General features: G+C 40.0%; 1 protein-coding gene and 1 pseudogene across 2 annotated transcripts in view; one reads left to right on the top strand and one right to left on the bottom strand.

Moving 5' to 3' along the window:
* Positions 1 to 19,822, bottom strand: part of HSD17B11 (hydroxysteroid 17-beta dehydrogenase 11) — a 33,697-nt gene that overhangs the window by 6,288 nt on the left and 7,587 nt on the right. For both annotated transcript variants that reach the window (XR_015552944.1, XM_004430929.2), the window contains exons 3-5: positions 13,976 to 14,107; positions 12,668 to 12,774; positions 6,748 to 6,885 (exon numbers count right to left, since the gene is read on the bottom strand). Coding sequence is in view for 1 of the 2 variants with exons in the window: in XM_004430929.2 (XP_004430986.1) it covers positions 6,748 to 6,885; positions 12,668 to 12,774; positions 13,976 to 14,107 (377 nt within the window). In the remaining variant the exon portion in view is untranslated. The remainder of the gene's footprint in view (positions 1 to 6,747; positions 6,886 to 12,667; positions 12,775 to 13,975; positions 14,108 to 19,822) is intronic.
* LOC106801864 (calicin-like) lies at positions 14,155 to 19,677 on the top strand (annotated as a pseudogene).

A 19,822-nucleotide genomic window follows, 5' to 3' on the forward strand; every position in this document is an offset into this window, starting at 1 on the left:
TTCAGGTAGGACTGTTTTTGATTAACTATTTTTACTTAAGTAGCTGAGTAATTTGGGGGAAGACATTTCTACTCTTTAAAGCTCAGGTTTTTGTTTTTGTGTTTAATCTGAAAAATGGGGATAATGTAGTGGTGTGCTGGTAAATGTTTAACAACTCACTCTCCAGGGGACAGAATTACCAATTTTGTAGCGTTTTCCAATTTCTATGGTGTAAATACTCCCACCATGGCCAATTTCAAGCTACCAACATGGAGTTACATAAGCCAGCTTCAGTGCTCCACTGGTAACGTGATGGTTAAATGGGAAATGTCCATGTAAGTACTTTATACAGTTATACTACACAAATGTCACTTGTCATCTCCTTATATAACATCTTCTTTTTTATTCTACTAGACAATAAAAACTATCTGTAGCACACACAAAAACTAAATTTTTAGAGAAAATAAAATTTGATATGTATATTACATACAGGAGAGTAGATGTTTTAAAAGGATGTTCAACAAAAGTAATTCGTAGCTGTCAAAAAAATTAATCAGAACATCCAATTACACTTAATCTAATACATTCAGATTATGCTGCATTGTTTGTATCACTAATTGGAAAAAAAGAGATGACTTATTTGAGGGAAAAACATTTAATTAAAAACTATTCAGGGGCCAGCCCGGTGGCACAAGTGGTTAAGTGCGCATGCTCTGCTGCGGCGGCCCGGGGTTCGCTGGTTCGGATCCTGGGTGCGCACCGATGCACCGCTTGTCAGGCCATGTTGTGGCGGTGTCCCATATAAAGTGGAGGAAGACGGGCATGGATGTTAGCCCAGGGCCAGTCTTCCTCAGCAAAAAGAGGAGGATTGGCAGATGTTAGCTCAGGGCCGGTCTTCCTCACAAAGAAAAAAATTATTCATATACCTAACGATAGAGCGCCAAAATACATGAAGCGAAAATTGACAGAATTGAAGGGAGACATAGACAGTTTAACAATAAGAGTTGGAGATATTAACCCCACTTTCAACGATGGACTTAATAACTAAACAGAAGATCAAAAAAGAAATTGAAGACTTGAACAACAGTATAAATCAACCAGACCTAACAGCTTTTATAGAACACTCCACCCAACAGCAGCAGAATATGTATTCTTCTCAAAGGCACAAGGAACATCGTCCAGGACAGACCGCATGTGAGACCATAAAACAAGTCTCATTAAATTTACAAAGACTGAAATCATACAAAGTATGTTCTCCAATCCAATGGAATGAAATTAGAAATCAGTAACAGAAGGAAAACTGGAAAATTCACAAATATGTGGAAATTAACCAATGGGACAAAGAAGAAATCGCAGGAAATGAGAAAATGCTTTGAGATGAATGAAAAAACACAACATACTAAAATTTATGGGATGCAGGAAAAGCAGTGCTTGGAGAGAAATTTATAGCTATAAACACCTACATTAAAAAAGAAGAACTTGGGCTGGCCCCGTGGCTTAGCGGTTAAGTGCACGCCCTCTGCTGCTGGCGGCCCGGGGTTCGGATCCCAGGCGCGCACTGACGCACCGCTTCTCCGGCCGTGCTGAGACCGTGTCCCACATACAGCAACTAGAAGGAAGTGCAGCTGTGACATACAACTGTCTACTGGGGCTTTGGGGGAAAAAATAAATAAAATTATAAAAAGGTCTCAAATAAGTAACCTAACTTTCCACCTTAAGAAACTAGAAAAAAAAGAACTAAACCTAAAGCAAGCAAAATAAAGGAAATAATAAAGATTAAAGCAGAGATAAATGAAATAGAGAATACATAACAACAGAAAGAATCAATGAAATCAAAAGTTGGCTCTTTGAAAAGATCAACAAAATTGACAAACCTTCAGCTAGGCTGACCAAGAAAAAAAGAGAAGACAAACTATTAAAACCAGGAATGAAAGTGAGGACACTACTACCGACCTTACAGAAGTAAAAAGGATTACAGACATACCTCGGAGATGTTGTGGGTTTGGTTCCAGACTACCACAATAAAGCAAATGTCACAATAAAGGACGTCACATGAACTTTTTAGTTTCCCAGTGCATATAAAAGTTATGTTTACACCATACTGTAGTCTAGAGAGTATGAAACAGCATTATGTCTAAAAAAAAATCCACAACCTTAATTAAAATACTTTATTGCTAAAAAATTCTAACTATCACCTGAGCCTTCAACCAGTCATAAGCTTTTTTGCTGGTGGAGAGTCTTGAGTAAAACGCAAGTCTTGTGTAAATATCTGCAAAGCACATTAAAGTGAAGTGCACTAAAATGAGGTATGCCTGTATAAGAGAATACTATGAACAACTTTATGCCAAAAATTAGATAACCTAGATGCAACGTACAAATTCCTAGGATCAGACAAAGCACCAAAACTGACTCAAGAAGAAACAGAAAATCTGAGTAGATCTTTAACAAGAGATTAAATCAGTAATCAAAAAACTCCCAGCAAAGAAAAGCTCAGGCCCTGATGGCTTCATGATGAATTCTACCCAATGTTTAAAGAATTAACATGAGTCCTTCTCAAAGTCCTTCAACAAATAGAAGAGGAGAGAACTCTTCCTAACTCATTCTGTGAGGCCAGAATTATTCTGTTACTAAAGTAAGACTAAGATATCGCTAGAAACCTACATACCAACGTCACTTATGAATATAGATGCAAACATTCTCAACAAAACACTATCAAACCCAATCCAGCATCATATTAAAAGGATTATATACCATGGCCAAATGAGATTTATTCTAGGAACGCAAGGTGGTTCACCATATAAATATCAATCAATGTAATATACCATATTAACAGAATGAAGGGAAAGCCCCACATGATCATCTCAATAGGCACAGAAAAAGCATTTGACAAAATCCAACACCCTTTCATGAAAAAAAACCCACTCAACAAACTAGGAACATAAGGGAACTTCCTTAACCCAGTTTTTATAAGCACTTGTACAGCGCAGTCTGATCTGTATAAGCAGAGTGGAGTAGACAAGATAACAGGACTTATTAAATATGAAAAGAGGATTATCAACCTTTCTAATGACCAAAAATACATTAATATAACATTGAAGTACTGTTTTTTTCCCTATCATATTGGCAAAAATTAAAAGTGTGCTAATATTGAAAGCTGGCAAAGGTGAGGGGAATGGGCACTTGACCTCCTGCTGACGGGAGGATAAATTAGGACAATCCTTCTGGAGCGTAATCTAATAAATGTACCAAAGGTAAATAAGTTCCTACTCTTTGATTCAGCAATTGTGTTTCAAAAAAAGAATCATAAAATAGCTGGAAAAGTGAGCAAAGATACACATGCACACACACACTATATAAATACATACATGTACATATATACACATATATGAATATGTAAACACACAACACATATGTCTACACGTGTATAAGCACACACAAACAAGAATATGCATGTATTACAATAATGAAAGACTAAAGATCTAAATGTCCATCCACAGAGAAGACGTACATCCAAAGCTTGTTAGGCTAACATTAAAAAGAATAAAGTAAGGTAGCTCCTTATGTATCAACACAGAAAGCTGACAACAGCATATTGTTAAGTCAAAAAGGCAGCTTCCAGAATAGTATGTATGTTTCCATGCACCAGAAAAAGAAATGCATTAAATTAAGAACTATAGCCTCTTAAATTGGAAATCTAATTTTTCAATAAAGTTATCTCTGGAAGAGTAGCATCTTTGAAGGGGCTTTTCTCTATATCATTTAAATTTTGATTATGATCATCATACATTATCAGAAAAGCAATAAAGATATCTCCAATGAAATATTTAATATACATTTTTAAAATGATGATTCTCAGGAAAGAAGCTTCAATTAAAAATTTATGTTAAAAAATAAAGCTAGGAAGAGTAGGGCATTTGGAGTCAGCGAACTAGGAAGGAATTCCATTCTGCCACTATGGGGCCGTGTGACCTTGGGCAATTTTCTTTACTTTTCCAAGTTTCAGTTTCTTTGTCATAAAATAGGCATAGTAAGACTTACCTTGCAGAATTGTTACAAGGATTAGAGCAGAAGTAGGCAAACTATGCCCTGGGCCAAATCTAGCCCTCCTGGATTAGAGATTAGAGGTCATTTATGTAAGGTGCTAGACCTAGTGGGGTACTGTGTATTTAGTAGGCCTTCAATAAATGCTTTTAATAAAACAATTTCTTGATATCCAAGTTTTTTTTTTTTAACAAAAATAACTCTTACCTGTCAAAAAAAATTACTCAAAACACCTGATTACACTTAATTCCAATGAACTCAGATTAATGCTGCATTATAACCTTTACAGTAAATCCTTTTCTTTGCAGTGTGTTAGATGTGTAAATATAAGAATCAATAAGCTACATCTTTGATGTGCTTTAAAAAAGAATTTAAGTTCCAACATTAATATGATACAAATTATTTTGAATCAATCATTTAGAGGTTGGTTCAGCTTCCTTATTTCATAAAGGCTGTCCCCTGTGTAAAAAGGAAAATGTTTGGTCTGAATCTCAGTTCTGCAACTTATGGGCAAGTTACTTGATCTCGCTAAGCAAAGTATTGTCATGAGGTCTAAGAAAATTACAGATTATATTTAGTGTCCAAAATATAAACGAGAGTAGGATCTCTCTGTCATCTAATTAGAAGAACTAAGTTTCTAGATTAAAACCAGCTTCACCTTTGGTGTCCACTCTAGTATCAGCTACTCTTCAAAGGGGTTCACATGGCAGGACCAAGCCCCAGACCCTTCCTTAGCTGGATTATAGTCCTGTGATTAGGCTGGAATCATGCCAGCTTCTATTTCCTCTTTTCCCCCACAGCAACCTTCTCAGTTATTTTTTAATTGTACTAGTACAGCTTTGCCAGGAGAGGGCACCCTTGCCCACGTGAAGGTGGCGCCCTGTCCTGGGGCAAGGGTAAAAAATTGAATCATAATTTTAAAAAATATAGTGTCTGTTTTTAACTGCTGAAAGACAGTCTGAATGAAATCTTATTTCAGTGATCTAAATCCTGGAAATAATGTAAGAAATTGGCAAATTTTATCCTTGGTGATGGTACTCACCTCTTCCTTTGACACCTTTCAGTTTTAGTGAACTCTTTTTTAAAAAAAGTAATTGATTTATTTATTTTCATTGAGATATAACTGACATATCACATTGTGTAAGTTTAAGGTGACAACGTGTTGGTTTGACACATTCATATATTGCAATATGATTACCACCATAGCATTAGCTAATAACATCTCTCACGTCACATAATTATTTCTTTTTTTGTAGTGGGAACAATTAAGATCTAGCTTCTTAGCAACTTTGAAATGTATAATATTGTATTGTTGTCTATAATCATAATGCTGAGGGAAGTCAGCAGTTTACTTACAGCTTCCAGAACCCCATGTGTAATATATGCCAGTTATATAAAATTTAGACATTTAACCTGTACATAGAGAGATGTCTAGAAGGATGTTCATCAAAATGTTAAGAGTAGTTTCTACTGGACAGAGAGTTTTAAGGAAATTTTATTTTTTTTATTTTTATTTTTTTTTTTGTGAGGAACATCAGCCCTGAGTTAACATCCAATACTAATCCTTCTCTCTCTTTTTTTTTGCAGAAGAAGATTGGCCTTGAGCTAACATCTGTGCCCATCTTCCTCCACTTTATATGGGACGCCGCCACAGCATGGCATGACAAGCAGTGCGTGGTGCACGCCTGCGATCCGAACCTGCGAACCCCGGGGCCACCGCAGCAGAGCACAGGTACCTAACCGCTTGAGCCACTGGGCCAGCCCATTAAGGAAATTTTAAAAGAAACTTTCTTATTTATATTATTCTCTATATTAGAATTAAAAAAAAAGTTTGCATCATGTTTACAAAGACATTAAAGTTATTTCCAAAGAGAGGAAACATTAAAATTAACCTCAGAGCTCGTCTTTTATAATTTTATTTTATTTTATTTTTTTGGTGAGTAAGATTAGCCCTGAGCTAACATCTGTTGCCAATCCTCCTCTTTTTGCTGAGGAAGATTGGCCCTGGGCTAACATCCGTGCTCATCTTCCTCCACTTTCTATGGGATGCTGCCACAGCATGGCCTGACAAGCGGTGCGTCAGTGCACGCCTGGGATCCCAACCTTCGAACCCTGGGCTGCTGCAGCAGAGCGCGCGCACTTAACCACTACGCCACCGGGCTGGCCCCTATAATTTTATTTTTTAACCAAGGAAAGACTATGGTCTGGTACTCATTATGGAGGATAATCTCTAGATTACCAAAGGAAACTGTTTTTCACATTGTGGTCCTGGGTTATCTTTATCAATGACTTCTTATTATATTATATATATGATATTATTATAATATGGTGCTTGTTAAACATAGAGATCCAGGCCCCCTTCCCCACCACTACTCTATCCCAACCAAACACAATGAATCAACACCTCTGGGGGTAGGACCCTACATGGTTCCCAAGCACTCCTGGTGAAATGCATGTTTACTTAAGTCTGAGAACCACTGCTTAGGGGAAGAAAAAAGGGAGGATAAGCAAGTTCACCCTATCATTCATATTTTTATTTATATACAATTCTCTCCCTCTCTATCTCTCCACCTGTTTTCCCACAATCTATAGAAGCTGAAACTGAGATGAGCTAAGGGCATCCAATATCAGATATTTTAAAGATTAAAATACTTAGGGAAACCCACACAATGGCTGATAATCATAGCAATCACCAATCCTTTTTTCACCATTTCTGTCTCCACTTACTTGGTACTTGGGTTTTTGATGAAGCCAGTGTTTATGAAATTAGGGCAGAGGCATGTTGTTTTGACTCCGGTTCTTTCTAAGGCAGCCAGTTCTTCCGTCAAAGCTCTATGAAATCCAACAGCAGCAAACTTGCTTGAACTGAAAATAAACAGAGAGAGGTCACAAAATAATTCAAGAAAGCTGCCGCATCTATTGAATTCAGATGTCTGTTTCCTTTGTTCTCTGCCAGGCAGCACGGCCAGCACCTGAATCTCAGGGCCCAGCCCAGACGGACTGAATCAGAACCTGCGATTCTCAGGAAAGTATCTAGGCACACCAAAGTCCACAGAGCACTGGCATAGAACATTTACTGCATCCCAGCATCAGTGATCAGAGTGAGAACTGAGTAGGTGTAAACGTCTTAGGAAAATTGTTAGGGTGTTTGTTTTTGTTGTTGCCGTTTCCATAAAATTTAATGTCACTAAAGGCTGTTCATTATTTACTATAATATGTTCACGGAATTCATTGGAAAATTCTCCTAGATAAGCCCTAGTCTTCCTTTAAGTCTCAGCTTGACTTCCTCAAAGAGGCCTTTCCTGACCCCTAATTTAAATTATTTCCCCATTATATAGTAATATTCAGTTTCCATAACAGCATGTTTTGGATTTGTAATTAAATATTCATTTGGGTGAATTTTTTTTTTTTTTTTTTTTGGTGAGGAAGATTAGCCCTGAGCTAACATCTGATGCCAATCCTCCTCTTTTTTGCTGAGGAAGACTAGCCCTGGGCTAACATCCCTGCCCATCTTCCTCTACTTTATATGGGACGCCACCACAGCATGGCTTGATAAGCCGTATGTAGGTCTGCGCCCGGGATCTAAACCTGCGAACCCTGGGCTGTCAAAGCAGAGCGCGCAAACTTAACCACAATGCCACCAGGCCAGCCCTTGGGTGAATTTTTAACGTTTGTCCCCCATACCTTTTACTACCAGCTCCACAACTGTGTTGGTCTTCAATGCACCCCCAGGGCCTGGCCCAGTGTTTGCCCTATAATGGGTGCTCAATAAATATGTGTCAAATGAACGAATCAAAATGCAAAGCAATTCTTGTTGTCACAGAGAAGGGACGTTAATCATATTCTAAATGGACATTACTTTCCCAGTTAGGTGTTTTTTTAAAAAAAAAAAAAGCTTTATTGAGCCATAAATTCACATATCATATAATTCACCCATTTAAATTGTACAATTCAATGGTTTTGGGAATATTATATTATTAATTTTTTTAAATTGTGCAAAAATATTTATAACATAAAATTTGCCATTTCAACCATTGTTAAGTGTACAATTAAGTGGCATTAATTGCCAGATAGATTGTTTTCCTATAAGTCTGTATGGATTAGCAGTTATACAAAGTAGCTCTAAGATCTTGCCAATTAACCTGTGCTTTGGAAAATAAAAAGCTGTGGAAAGTTTTCTTTCACCCTTTTTTTTTTAAAGCTTAGACATAGATTGAAGGCTTAAAACAAAGATTGCCAGATTCAATTATATAAAATGTAAATCTTCTGTACATTGAAAAACAACACAAACAAAAAAAAGCATATCTAAAATGGATTACTATATGCCAGAGACTGTCCTCAGTCATTCAGATGCATTATTTAATTTAATCCTCACAACTCTATAAAATAGATACTATTATGATCCCCATTTACCAAAAAGGAAACTGAGGCACAGGGGGTTATAGAACTTGCCCAAGACACAAAACAAAGTAGTAGCATCAGGCTTTAAATCAGGGCAATGAGCCAGGCCTCTGTATGATATACTCTAAACTTTATTAATTAGCTCCCAATCAAGTTAAGAGGCAAATGACAAACTGGTAAAGCATCTGCAACATATAAGACAAGGATAAGGGTTAATATATGGCAACTTTTATAAACGAATAAGACAATACTCTAATGAGTAAATGGCTAAAGGACATTAGCAGAAAATTTACAAAACAAAAATACCAACAGCGGGGCTGGCCCGGTGGCATAGTGGTTAACTTTGCGCACTCTGCTTCAGCGGCCTGGGGTTTGCAGTTTGGATCCTGGGAGTGGACCTATGCACCGCTTATCAAGCCATCCTGTGGCAGGCATCCCACATAAAATAGAGGAAGATGGGGGCTAGCCCGGTGGCTCAGCAGTTAAGCGCGCGCACTCCGCTGTGGCGGCCCGGGGTTCACAGGTTTGGATCCCAGGCGTGCACCGACGCACCGTTTGTCAAGCCATGCTGTGGCAGTGTCCCATGTAAAGTGGAGGAAGATGGGCACGGACGTTAGCCCAGGACCAATATTCCTCAGCAAAAAGAGGAGGATTGGCATGGATGTTAGCTCAGGGCTGGTCTTCCTCATAAAAAAAAAAAAGAAAGCTAAAAGTGAGTGGATTTTTTTCTGCACTTTGTAACATTACATCAAATTTCTTCTTATTAATATTTCTTATTTCAAATTATTCTTTTAAATAACATTTCATTACAAGCTAATGATAGGACTCCATTTTTTCATGTCCTCCCATATTGGTAACTTTCATGCTTATAAATTGGCCATTTGAGTTGACAAGATATGTTAGCCAGAGTTTCATGGCACCTAATTGTTTTCTTTTTAAAATCAAAGATACTTTTGGACAAAACACTTAGCAAGCAGCAAAAAATATTTTAGAATCAAAAGATTAACCTCCCTCACCGTGAATCCAGTTCTTTCATCTTCTGTTTTTCACTTTAATCATTAAAACTGTTGAACTGTAACTCCAAAAGAAACTGAAATTTTTTTTTTCTAATATAGGTGATTAGAGCTGTAATAGATTTCCTTTGCTATGGCTGCAGCAACTCAGGACAGTGACAGCTGAGGGCTGGATTACAGGGAAAAGAACCAGGTAATTCTAGGTCCCCTCTCATTTCATTCTAACAATCAGGAGCCAGAGCGTATAGGATTAGTTCCACTGGGGCAGAGCATTCTGGAAGCTAAATGAGAGGTGGGACCTTCCCGTTTTGCGTGAATATAGGGAAGTGGAATTGGAATGTGATACCAACAGGCACCCTCCTATTATTGAATATTTGCAGGATTCCAGATTCTATGCTAAGTGCATTACATTATATGATTTAAACTTTACAGCATCCTGATGGGTTAGTTTGTTGCTATTATTAGCCTATTTTATGAATGAAAGAAATGAAGCATAAAGAAGTTGAGTAATTTGCCAAAGGTCACACCAAGTTAGTAAGTGATTGAGTCAAGATTCATAACATCATTATTTATAAGAATCCTACCCTGGAAATAACCCAAGTGTTCCTAACTAGTAGTATGGATAAATAAATTATTGTCTAGTCACATGATGTAATACTATACAGGCATGAAAATGATTAACCTACAGCTACCAACAACAACATGGATAAATCTCACAAACATAGTGTGATTCCATGTATATAAGATCAAAAATAGGCAAAATTAATGTATGGTGTTGCAAGTCAATATAGGCGTTACCTTCGGGAAGGAAAGAAGGATTGGTGGATTGGGAAGAGTTCCAAAAGGAGCTTCTGGGGTTGTGTTAATCTATTTTTTAACTACATGAACGGGAAATGGAAGTGTTCACTTTGTGGTAACCCATTGAGCTGTACACTTATAATTTCTGCATTTTTTAAATGTATGTTATACTTCAATTAAAAAGTTTATGTTTTAAAAAGTAGTGTCTCAGTTTAGTTGCCCAATTGTTAATAACAACAACTGAGAAACATTGGTCTCTGCTGGGAGAAGTCTTCAGTGTGTCTCTGTGAAAGTTCTACCTTGATCAGATGCTGAGCAAAACCCAGAATCAACTGAACTGAAGCTAACTGTGGTCACTAAGGATCACAGACTACAGCAGCTTAGGCCAGTGAGAGCTGAGGATCCAAAGAGGAGTTGTGCAAGGGCAAGCAAACCGCAAATCTGTCCCAAAGCTGGACGTGTACAAACCACTCGTGTGGTTACAACCCTGCCTTTAGCACAAATGGTGCCTTTGTGTGAATTAGAAAAAGCCACTCTTCTCAAGTTACTTTACTGCCAACTGCTGGAAAATCTCTTTAATCTAAAAGGACCTGGATGTGAACTCTGTACTCTAGAATTGTGTAGTGCACAATCTGCATATCTGTGTGTGTCGTTTCCGCTTTGACAATGCTTGATGAGAACCTTTCTGCAGAAAGCACCATCACTAGTCACCAAAATAAATTTGTTTCTCACACAAAGCATGTTCTCTCTTGGTTTTCACTGCTAAACACTCAGTGGATTAGAATCAATCAGAATCAAAAGAGCTACAGTATTTACTATGGCAAGAGAAGGAGGAAGTGTGACATGGTTCACAGCCCTGCTGGATTCTCTGAACCTCTTTGCTTAACTCCGTGCCTGGGGACTAAGACAGAATCCAGCAGGGAGTGGAATGTCATCTGACAACCTGAGAGCAGCACCTGTAGCTACCTTTCATTGAGGAAGCGGAATAAATGCCAAATTGTATTAGCCCTTGACAGTTAGAGGCTAACTGCCGAACTTAAACTGGCTCTCAGAGAGACAATTGGCAATCTGGACACCAGAGGTCTGCTCTGTGACCGCAGCAGCAGGTATTTCCTCTTTTTTTAGAAACTCAAGCCAACTCTATATTTATTTTTAAAACTATTAGAAAACAAGTATGTGTGAAAGAAAGAAAGAGAGCGAGAGCCAGAGCAAGAGCTAGTGAGAGCGAGGGCAAGCGAGAGGGAGGGAGGGAGAGAGAGAAAGCAAGCAAGCAAACAAGAAAGGAAACTAAGAGAGAAAGAAAGGAAATAGAGATGAACAGAAAGAGCAAACAAGTTAGCAAGGATACATACTAACCCTTTTGACTCTAACCACACCTACAGATGGTTGTTCTCAGGTAATGGCAAGACAAGTGATTTTTATTTTGTTTTTTTTTCTTCATCTATATTTTCATTCTTTCTTTCTCTCTCTCTTTCTAGAATTTAGATACTTAATTCCAAAAGAGTAGAATAGTAGGAAACAAATTTGAGCATTATTTGTATGCATATTTATTTGCACACTTGTAATTCAACATTTTAAGAGTTATTTGCTAAAATACAAAAACAACCAAGAACTGTTAGAGTGTGTGCAACCAGTAGGATCACCTTGGCTACAGTGGCCTTGCTGATCCGTTCTTTTTTTTTCTTTTTGTGAGGAAGATCAGCCCTGAGCTAACATCCATGCCAATCCTCCTCTTTTTGCTGAGGAAGACTGGCCCTGGGCTAACATCTGCGCCCACATTCCTCCACTGTATATGGGACGCCATCACAGCATGGCCTGACAAGCGGTGCGTCAGTGCACGCCGGGGATCCAAACCCCGGCCTCTAGCAGCGGAGCGCGCGCACTTAACCACGACGCCACGGGGCTGGCCCCTGACCCATTCTTTATAGAATTACAGTGGAGCACACCATTACCTTGCCCTGCTTACTAGAGTAAGTTCTTCAGTTATTACAGTGGCGTGGGTTTTTAAATGGATAACTACTAAAATTTTTTTTACAATAATTCCATTGTTTGGATGATTTTAACGTTTAGAATCCCAGATTATACTCTCTTTTTACATTGTTTTGTTTCCGCAAAATTACTTTATTAAAAATTATTAATATGGTATAAAAATATTGCTCTTGTTTTGTAATTCCTTGCTGCTTAAAAGGGATGAGAAATGCTTTAAGCAGTTGGCTTCTAACTGGATAATTTCCCTGCAGCCACCTCTAGAACGGTCATCCTAGGAGGGGATCAATGATTGATAATGCTGTTGTACAAGACTTGGTGCAACTCTTTCTGCCAATTTCAGCGACTTCGAGTCTATCATCATTTAACAGTAGTCCTCATTAGACAGGGAAAGAAATCACACATAAGTTAAACGTAGGAACCAAAAAAGGAAACACATGTTCACGTACCAATAAGCCAGTAAGTAGGCAACCCCAGTATGCCCGGCTGCTGAAGCCACAGTGACAATATGGCCATGATTATTATTCATCATCGCTGGAAGAAATGCCTTTGTAGTCTAGAAATAGTTTTTATTAAGAGAGAAAAAAATATAATTATTTCTTATTCATAGACCCATTGGAAATATTTCCAACGAAAGGTATATTTTGATAACATTGTGCTTGGCATAAATGAAAAAACCTAAATTAACTGCCAAATGTGGCAACATAAGGCAACTGGATAGGATGCCCAGATTAGAAAAACTAAGCACAACAATGGATACCGAGAGCTTTGAAAACCATGCCATTTAAATTGTTAACTTCTCATGTCCCCAGATCCTCTACCTTTTGTCACTGATGTCTTCTATCATCTCATATATTGAGTAGGTATAAGAATCTAGGGTTATCAAAAATATTTACATTTAATGTGAAATTGTTAGAAAATAGTTCAGTTATGTCATCAAAATACTGAAGTGAACAGCAATCTTCCAGTAGTCACGGAATGAGTCATGCAATAAATATTTATTGAGCACTTACTAATTGCTGGGGATTCAGAAACAAACAAGACGATATCCTACATATTAACAAAGGCAGAAAGACAGGCAAACTCATAAGTCAAAAAAATAGAAAGACGGATGTCAATAATTTGGGAATATTAATGTAAAATAATACTGCATTTTCACCAACCTCAATATTCTTTTGAGATTATTCATCCCAAATTCACATCCAAGAAAAGTTTGAGGGACCCTTTTAGCAACTGGCAATTTGGGCAATAGACTCTTCAAAAACTCTCTCTCTCTCATTATCTCTCTTTATATATTATTTAAGACCTTGAATGGTGAAGTTCATAATAAAGTTTGCAATTTGGGGGCCAGGAAATAACACGAGGCTTGAGTTTCATGAGACTCTGAAAGTAAACTGGGTTCACCTTTTATAGAATCATGGTAGATGACTCAGATGATCCCTAATCCCTTCCTTCATCTCTAAACAGGATCACACAGAGATGTGAGAATCTAGCTTAGAATTAAAACATGTATAACACCTGAAATTTACTATTATTATTAATTATTATTATTAATATTTTTGAGCAAGGAGGAAGAATGATTGATGGGATTTGGTTGTAGTATGAAAAATGATCTCTCTGTATAATGTTATCCCTGGTACCTGGAGAAAACTTGAGTATTGATTTGATGCGTCCTTATGTCTGCTGAAAGCTCTACTTTAAACTTAATCTTCAGGTTTTACAAAAGGGAATGTTTTTATAAAAGAAATCCTACTTACCCAGAAATGTGCAAGTATATTAACTTCAAAAGTCTTTTCAATCTGAGGGTCTTGTGTAGCAAACAAATCCGATGTGTAGATTACACCAGCATTATTTACTAAAATACTAACATCTCCTAATTCTGCCTTCACCTTAAAAAATAAAATAAAATAAAATAAAATCTGCATTATTAAGAGGTATGACGGTAGGTTTGCATGCAATGACTATTAAAAAAGCACGTGTTTTTCTATTAGATATGGAAAAAAAGTAGTTACATAATCTATATGCCAACACACACAAAAACCTTTTACTTTTAGGTACTTAATTTCAAAATAGGCCTGCCTGTAAGTCTACTAGGTAGAAATTTTCTTTTGCAATTTAGTCTCTTGACTTTGCTCTATTGCTTACAGCCCAAGAGGCAGTTGGTTAACAAAAACATAACCGGTGACAAATACGCAGCTTGTATTCTCTAAATACTGCTTTAAAAGGTAAGCAAGAAAAAAAATTAATGGGCAAATGCAGAGACTATTATAGGGAACTATGTAAAACTGATTACACTATTAAGCTGGCCATATCTTCTATTTCTTTATTTTTGAGGTCACTTCGTCTATTGCTCACCAACCTTTCTCCACCAGGTGACAGCAGGCTTAGGGGCTAGTAACGCTAGAACCAACTTATATGATATTTTTATGGTTCTTTGAGTAACTAGGCTTCTTGGTGGATGGCCCTTCGAGTTACAGTGCATTTTGTTATACACTGTGTTCCAAATAAAATCTAGGTTCTATTAATAAAGTTACCATTATTTAGACAGTGCTGCAGTGTTGGGAGACTGAGGGTGAGGTGGAAATAGTGGAATTAAAGCCTTTCATTGTGCTATGGATTTTACAGGATTTCATTATTTATTACATTTAATTCGCACAACAATTCTATGAGGTAGCAACTCAGTATGCTCATTTTAAAGATGAGAAACATGAAACATAGAATGGCTGTCTCTTGCCCAAGGTCACAAGCCAGATCCTCTGACCTCAGAGCTCAAGATAAACCTCAAACCTCAAACAGAAAGAAAGCTGGGGGAAGGGGCATCAACACTCCAGTAGGACATCAGTGTGCCATTGCTGGAGGTGCGTCAGCCAGAACTGAATTTCAGGTTGTATTTAGATTATTAAAGAGTCAAACTAAGTTATCTGGCCCTTGATGAACACTATTTGTACCTATAGCCACATCTCTAGTACGATATGAAAACTCTTGTTCAGAATAATCCCCCTAAGTTATTGAAAATAACAGGACACTTTATACGGTTGAATCGATGACATTGCTGTCATGCCTCCAAATTAATAATGTGACTCAAAATATAAATTACTGTTTTATATTGCCAAAGAATTTGCCCAGACACTCTTGACCCTTCCTTCAACCTTGAGCTCCCCATCATTACCTATTGTCTCTCCAGAGTGTAAATGAATGGTTTGCACCGTTGTATTTTTTTTTTGCTGAGCTAACATCTGTTGCTAATCTTCCTCTACTTTGTATGTGGGTCGCTGCCACAGCATGGCCGCTGATGAGTAGTGTAAGTCTCTGCCTGGGAACAGAACCCAGGCTGGCACAGCGGAGCGTGCCGAACGTAACCACTAGGCCACTGTGCTGGCCCCTGCACATTTCTTAATAACGAAAGCAAGCTGGGAGTTTAATGGTTTGGGTGCATAAAATTGTCCTGATACCAAAACAGCCATATCAAAATACCTTTTCAAAATATCTGATAATCACATGTCATTGTATGTACTCTGTTTAAGCATATGGTTTATCTTAGAACAATTTCAGTAAAAACACTATGGTTAAAATACATGGAATAGGTCCAAATAATAAAATTATCTTTTCCAGAAAAGCCTGCTCCCAGATGAGTCTGGAAACAAATGTTTTCCTTTTAGGTAACTAAAGATGTTGGGCTAGTAAATCCTGTTAACAATGGTTAATAACGAAATTATATAGATAATATTGGTGTTTCTATTATAAAACTAATAACTAATTCTTACAAAGTGACTCCTGAGTGCCAGGTACTGTTCTAAGAACCTTACATCCAGGGCCGGCTGGGTGGCGCAAGCGGTTAAGTGCGTGCGCTCTGCTGCGGTGGCCCAGGGTTCGCCGGTTCGGATCCTGGGCGCGCACCGACACACTGCTTGTCGAGCCATGCTCTGGTGGCATCCCATATAAAGTAGAGAAAGATGGGCACGGATGTTAGCCCAAGGCCAGTCTTCCTCAGCAAAAAAAGAGGAGGATTGGCAGATGTTAGCACAGGGCTGATCTCACCAAAAAAAAAAAAAAAAAAGAACCTTATATCATTAATTCACTTAACCTCATAACAACCCTACTGCTTTGACCCCCATTTTATAATCGAGGAAAGCGAGGCACAGAGAGGTTAAGTAACTTGCCCAAGGTGATACAGCGAGTATTAACCAGAAGAGCACTCATCTCCATGAAGGAGAATCACTGCTAATTCAAGTAAAATACTTATTGTTAAATACAGATGTTTCTTACCTATAGGCCTTGCTCTTACTGTGCCTGCCTCCAGGAAAGCCATTTCCCACCAGTGGCCTGGGTAGTTTCTACTTTTCTTTTGACTTAGCTCAGGTCTCACCAATAATAAAGAGATATCAATTTAAAATAAAAGATTACAATCTAAAGATAGAAGTTAAAATGTTCCAAATCTAAAATTCCCTAAACAAAGATTTTCTCAAGTCTGGTTGAATCAGAATCCTCATACCAGACTGAATCAGAATGTCCAGGGGTGAGGGCCAGGAATGTGTATTTTAAAGAACTTGGCCAGTTAAGTCTAGTGACCTTCCTGCCATTATAGTATTTAGTTAGCGAGTGCATGTATGAAGGTGTTCAGAGTGAAGCCCCATTATACACAGCACATCTCATCTGGATATAAAAGAGGCAAATGGTGCTTCATAGAAATAGATCTATCTACCTTCAAAGCCTGAGAAACAGTTAGGTTTATCCTAATTTCCTAATTCAGTTCTTTGACTAGGCTTCAGAAGACTCTGTCAGTGATTCTGCAGTGTCATCCAAGGATTACCCACATCAGAATCAGATGGGCTGCCGCCAGCCAGGGCCCAGCGAGCACCTGCCGCGTCACCGCTGCAGCTGCCGGGCACTTCCAGCCCCAGTCGTCGTCTCCCAGCCTGGGGCCCTGCTGAGCTCGGCCCTTGCGCTCCCCGCTGCCGCCACGCCCGCAAGCCCGTCACCTGCGGCCGCCTCAGCCCTCCGGGCCATGGGCCTCTCCGGGCGGGCGCCCAGGGGGCAGGAGCAGCCTGTCCCTTATCCTTCCTTACACCACCCCCTGCCCAACCTGCTCTGACATTCCAGACGCAGCCTTGAACTGAGGTTTGAAGGTCCCAGGTGGCAGGCACAACCCATCTCTGAGTTTCCTCCTGTGCTCTGCACCCTGGGCACTAGGTTCTGATAGGGTATCTGGCCTTGGCAGGCTGGAGCCATCAGAGAAAGGCCTCAGGGGCACCTTCATTGTGATGACCTCATACACTCTATGACATCATCCTCTCTCCTACCCTCGACTCCTCCCCAACCAACTGCTCTGCAAACAGCCATCAGTCTGAATCCCAGTGGCCTGAGAAAGTCTTTTCTCCAGTACCTGCCGCTGATCTTCTGTCTCAGCCAGCAAGAAGCAACACGAAATGCAAATTCACTGAGAAAAACTATGACAGCTTCATGCTGCAGAAACTGAACGAACAGAGGAAATGCAGAGTACGAGGACATGGCCTTCACTGTGGACCACTATGTCTTTTTTGCACACAGCAATGGGCTGTCTGCTGTCTCTCCAGTAGTGAAGAGCCTCATCTCTAGCAATGATGTGAAGACCACTGATGAACTGTTTATCACCCTTGACCCTAACTACCTGAGTCTGGCCATGGTGGACCAGCTCCTGGTCTACTTCTACAGCAGCAAGGTGGTGATCATGGAGCAAAACATGGAGGAGCTGCTTCGTGGGGCCCAGTATTTCAACACAACACACCTTTGGGGGCCGGCCAAGTGGCGTAGTGGTTAAGTTTACACACTCTGCTTTGGCGGCCCAGGGTTCACAGGTTCGAATCCTGGGTATGGACCTATGCACTGCCCATCAAGCCATGCTGTGGCAGCGTCCCACATACAAAATAGAGGAAGATGGGCACAGATGTTAGCTCAGGGCCAATCTTCCTCAGCAAAAAGAGGAAGGTCGGCAACAGATGTTAGCTAAGGGCCAATCTTCCTCACCAACAAAACAAAACAAAACACAGCACGCCTTTGAATCCACTGCAATGACTTCCTGATTAAATCAATTAGCCCTGTCAACTGCTTGCGCTACCTCTTCTTGGCTGAGATGTTTGGACTCAAAGAGGTATCGGACTTGGCCTACTCTGGCATTCGTGACAACTTCCACTACTGGGCCAGTCCTGAGGGCTCCATGCCTGAGGACTTCATGTGCTGTCCACCTGTCATCGTTGGCTGCCTGCTTCAAGATGAAAACTTGTATGTGCTCAACGAGGACCAGGCTCTCAGTGCACTCATAAATTGGGTGTACTTCTGGAAGGATGAGCAGGAGAAGTATTTCACGAAGTTCTTCTACTACATCAATCTCAATGCCATTTCCAACAGGACGCTGATGTTTGCCAGCAACGAGTTGAGGGGCACGAAGAACAATTCAGCCCACGCAACCCTGATTGAGAGTGTCCTTGTGGAACGAAAGCAGGAGAGGCCATCCAGCCTGCTGAGCTACCAGCGGAAAGGGGCCCTGCTTGATTCGGTGGTCATCCTAGGTGGCCAGAAGGCCCAGGGCAAGTTCAGTGATGGAGTGTTTGCCTACATCATCCAGGACAACCTGGAAGCTCTCAGAGATGCCCTATCAGGCAGTAGCACTTAGTGTCACCTCTGCTGGTTGCTACATCTACATCTCTGGTGGCACCACTGACCAGATTTCAGGGCTGAAAACAGCTTGGCGGTATGATATGGATGACAACTCCTGGACCAAGTTGCCTGACCTGCCAATTAGGCTTGTCTTCCACACCATGGTGACCTGTCAGGGGACAGTGTACTCAGTGGGTGGGAGCATTGCCACAAGGCAGTATGTCCCTAACATCTATCATTATGATGAGTGCAAGGAGGCCTGGCACCTGGCAGGGAAGATGAGCATCCCTATGGATGCCACAGCCATGATTACCAAGAGTAACCGGAACCTGTACGTTGTCACTGGGCAGTGCTTGGTGAAGAGCTCCATCTCGGGGTGCCGGACTGCTTTGACACCAAAACTGGGGAAGCAGTCCAGAGTATCACCTTCCCCAATGAGTTCAATCACTGGCCCCTGCTCTCTTTTTATAAAGACAACATCCTCTGTGTGCACAGCCACACAGCATGGAAATGAACCTGCAGAAGATAAAGGCCAACAAGATGACCATCTCACAGCCTCTCTTGCCCAACAGCTGCCCCTTGGATGAGTCCCATGCTATATGCTCCGTTGGAGACGGCAGGGTGTTTGTATGTGGAGGTGTCACCACAGCCAGCGATGTTCAAAAAAAGGACTCACTCCACCATCAATCCAAATGCCTACCTGCTGGACCAAAAGACAGGCAAGTGGAAGACCCTGGGCCCCCCACCGGAGGCACTGGACTGTCCTGCCTGCTGTCTAGTCAAGCTACCTTGCAAGATTCTTCAAAGGAATGAAACCACTTTTTAGCTGGGAGAATAAAAATTAAAAAAAGAATCAGATCGGTGAGGTGTGAGTGCGTAGGGTACAAAACATGCAGATTCCTGGACCAGCCCTCGACCTTACAGAAAAAAAACCTCTGGGGTGCTTATTCTTTGACAAGCTCCCTGGAAGA

This window comes from Ceratotherium simum, chromosome 8, assembly GCF_057802395.1.
Source record: "Ceratotherium simum simum isolate JZ-2026a chromosome 8, ASM5780239v1, whole genome shotgun sequence".
NCBI classification, from domain to species: domain Eukaryota; kingdom Metazoa; phylum Chordata; class Mammalia; order Perissodactyla; family Rhinocerotidae; genus Ceratotherium; species Ceratotherium simum.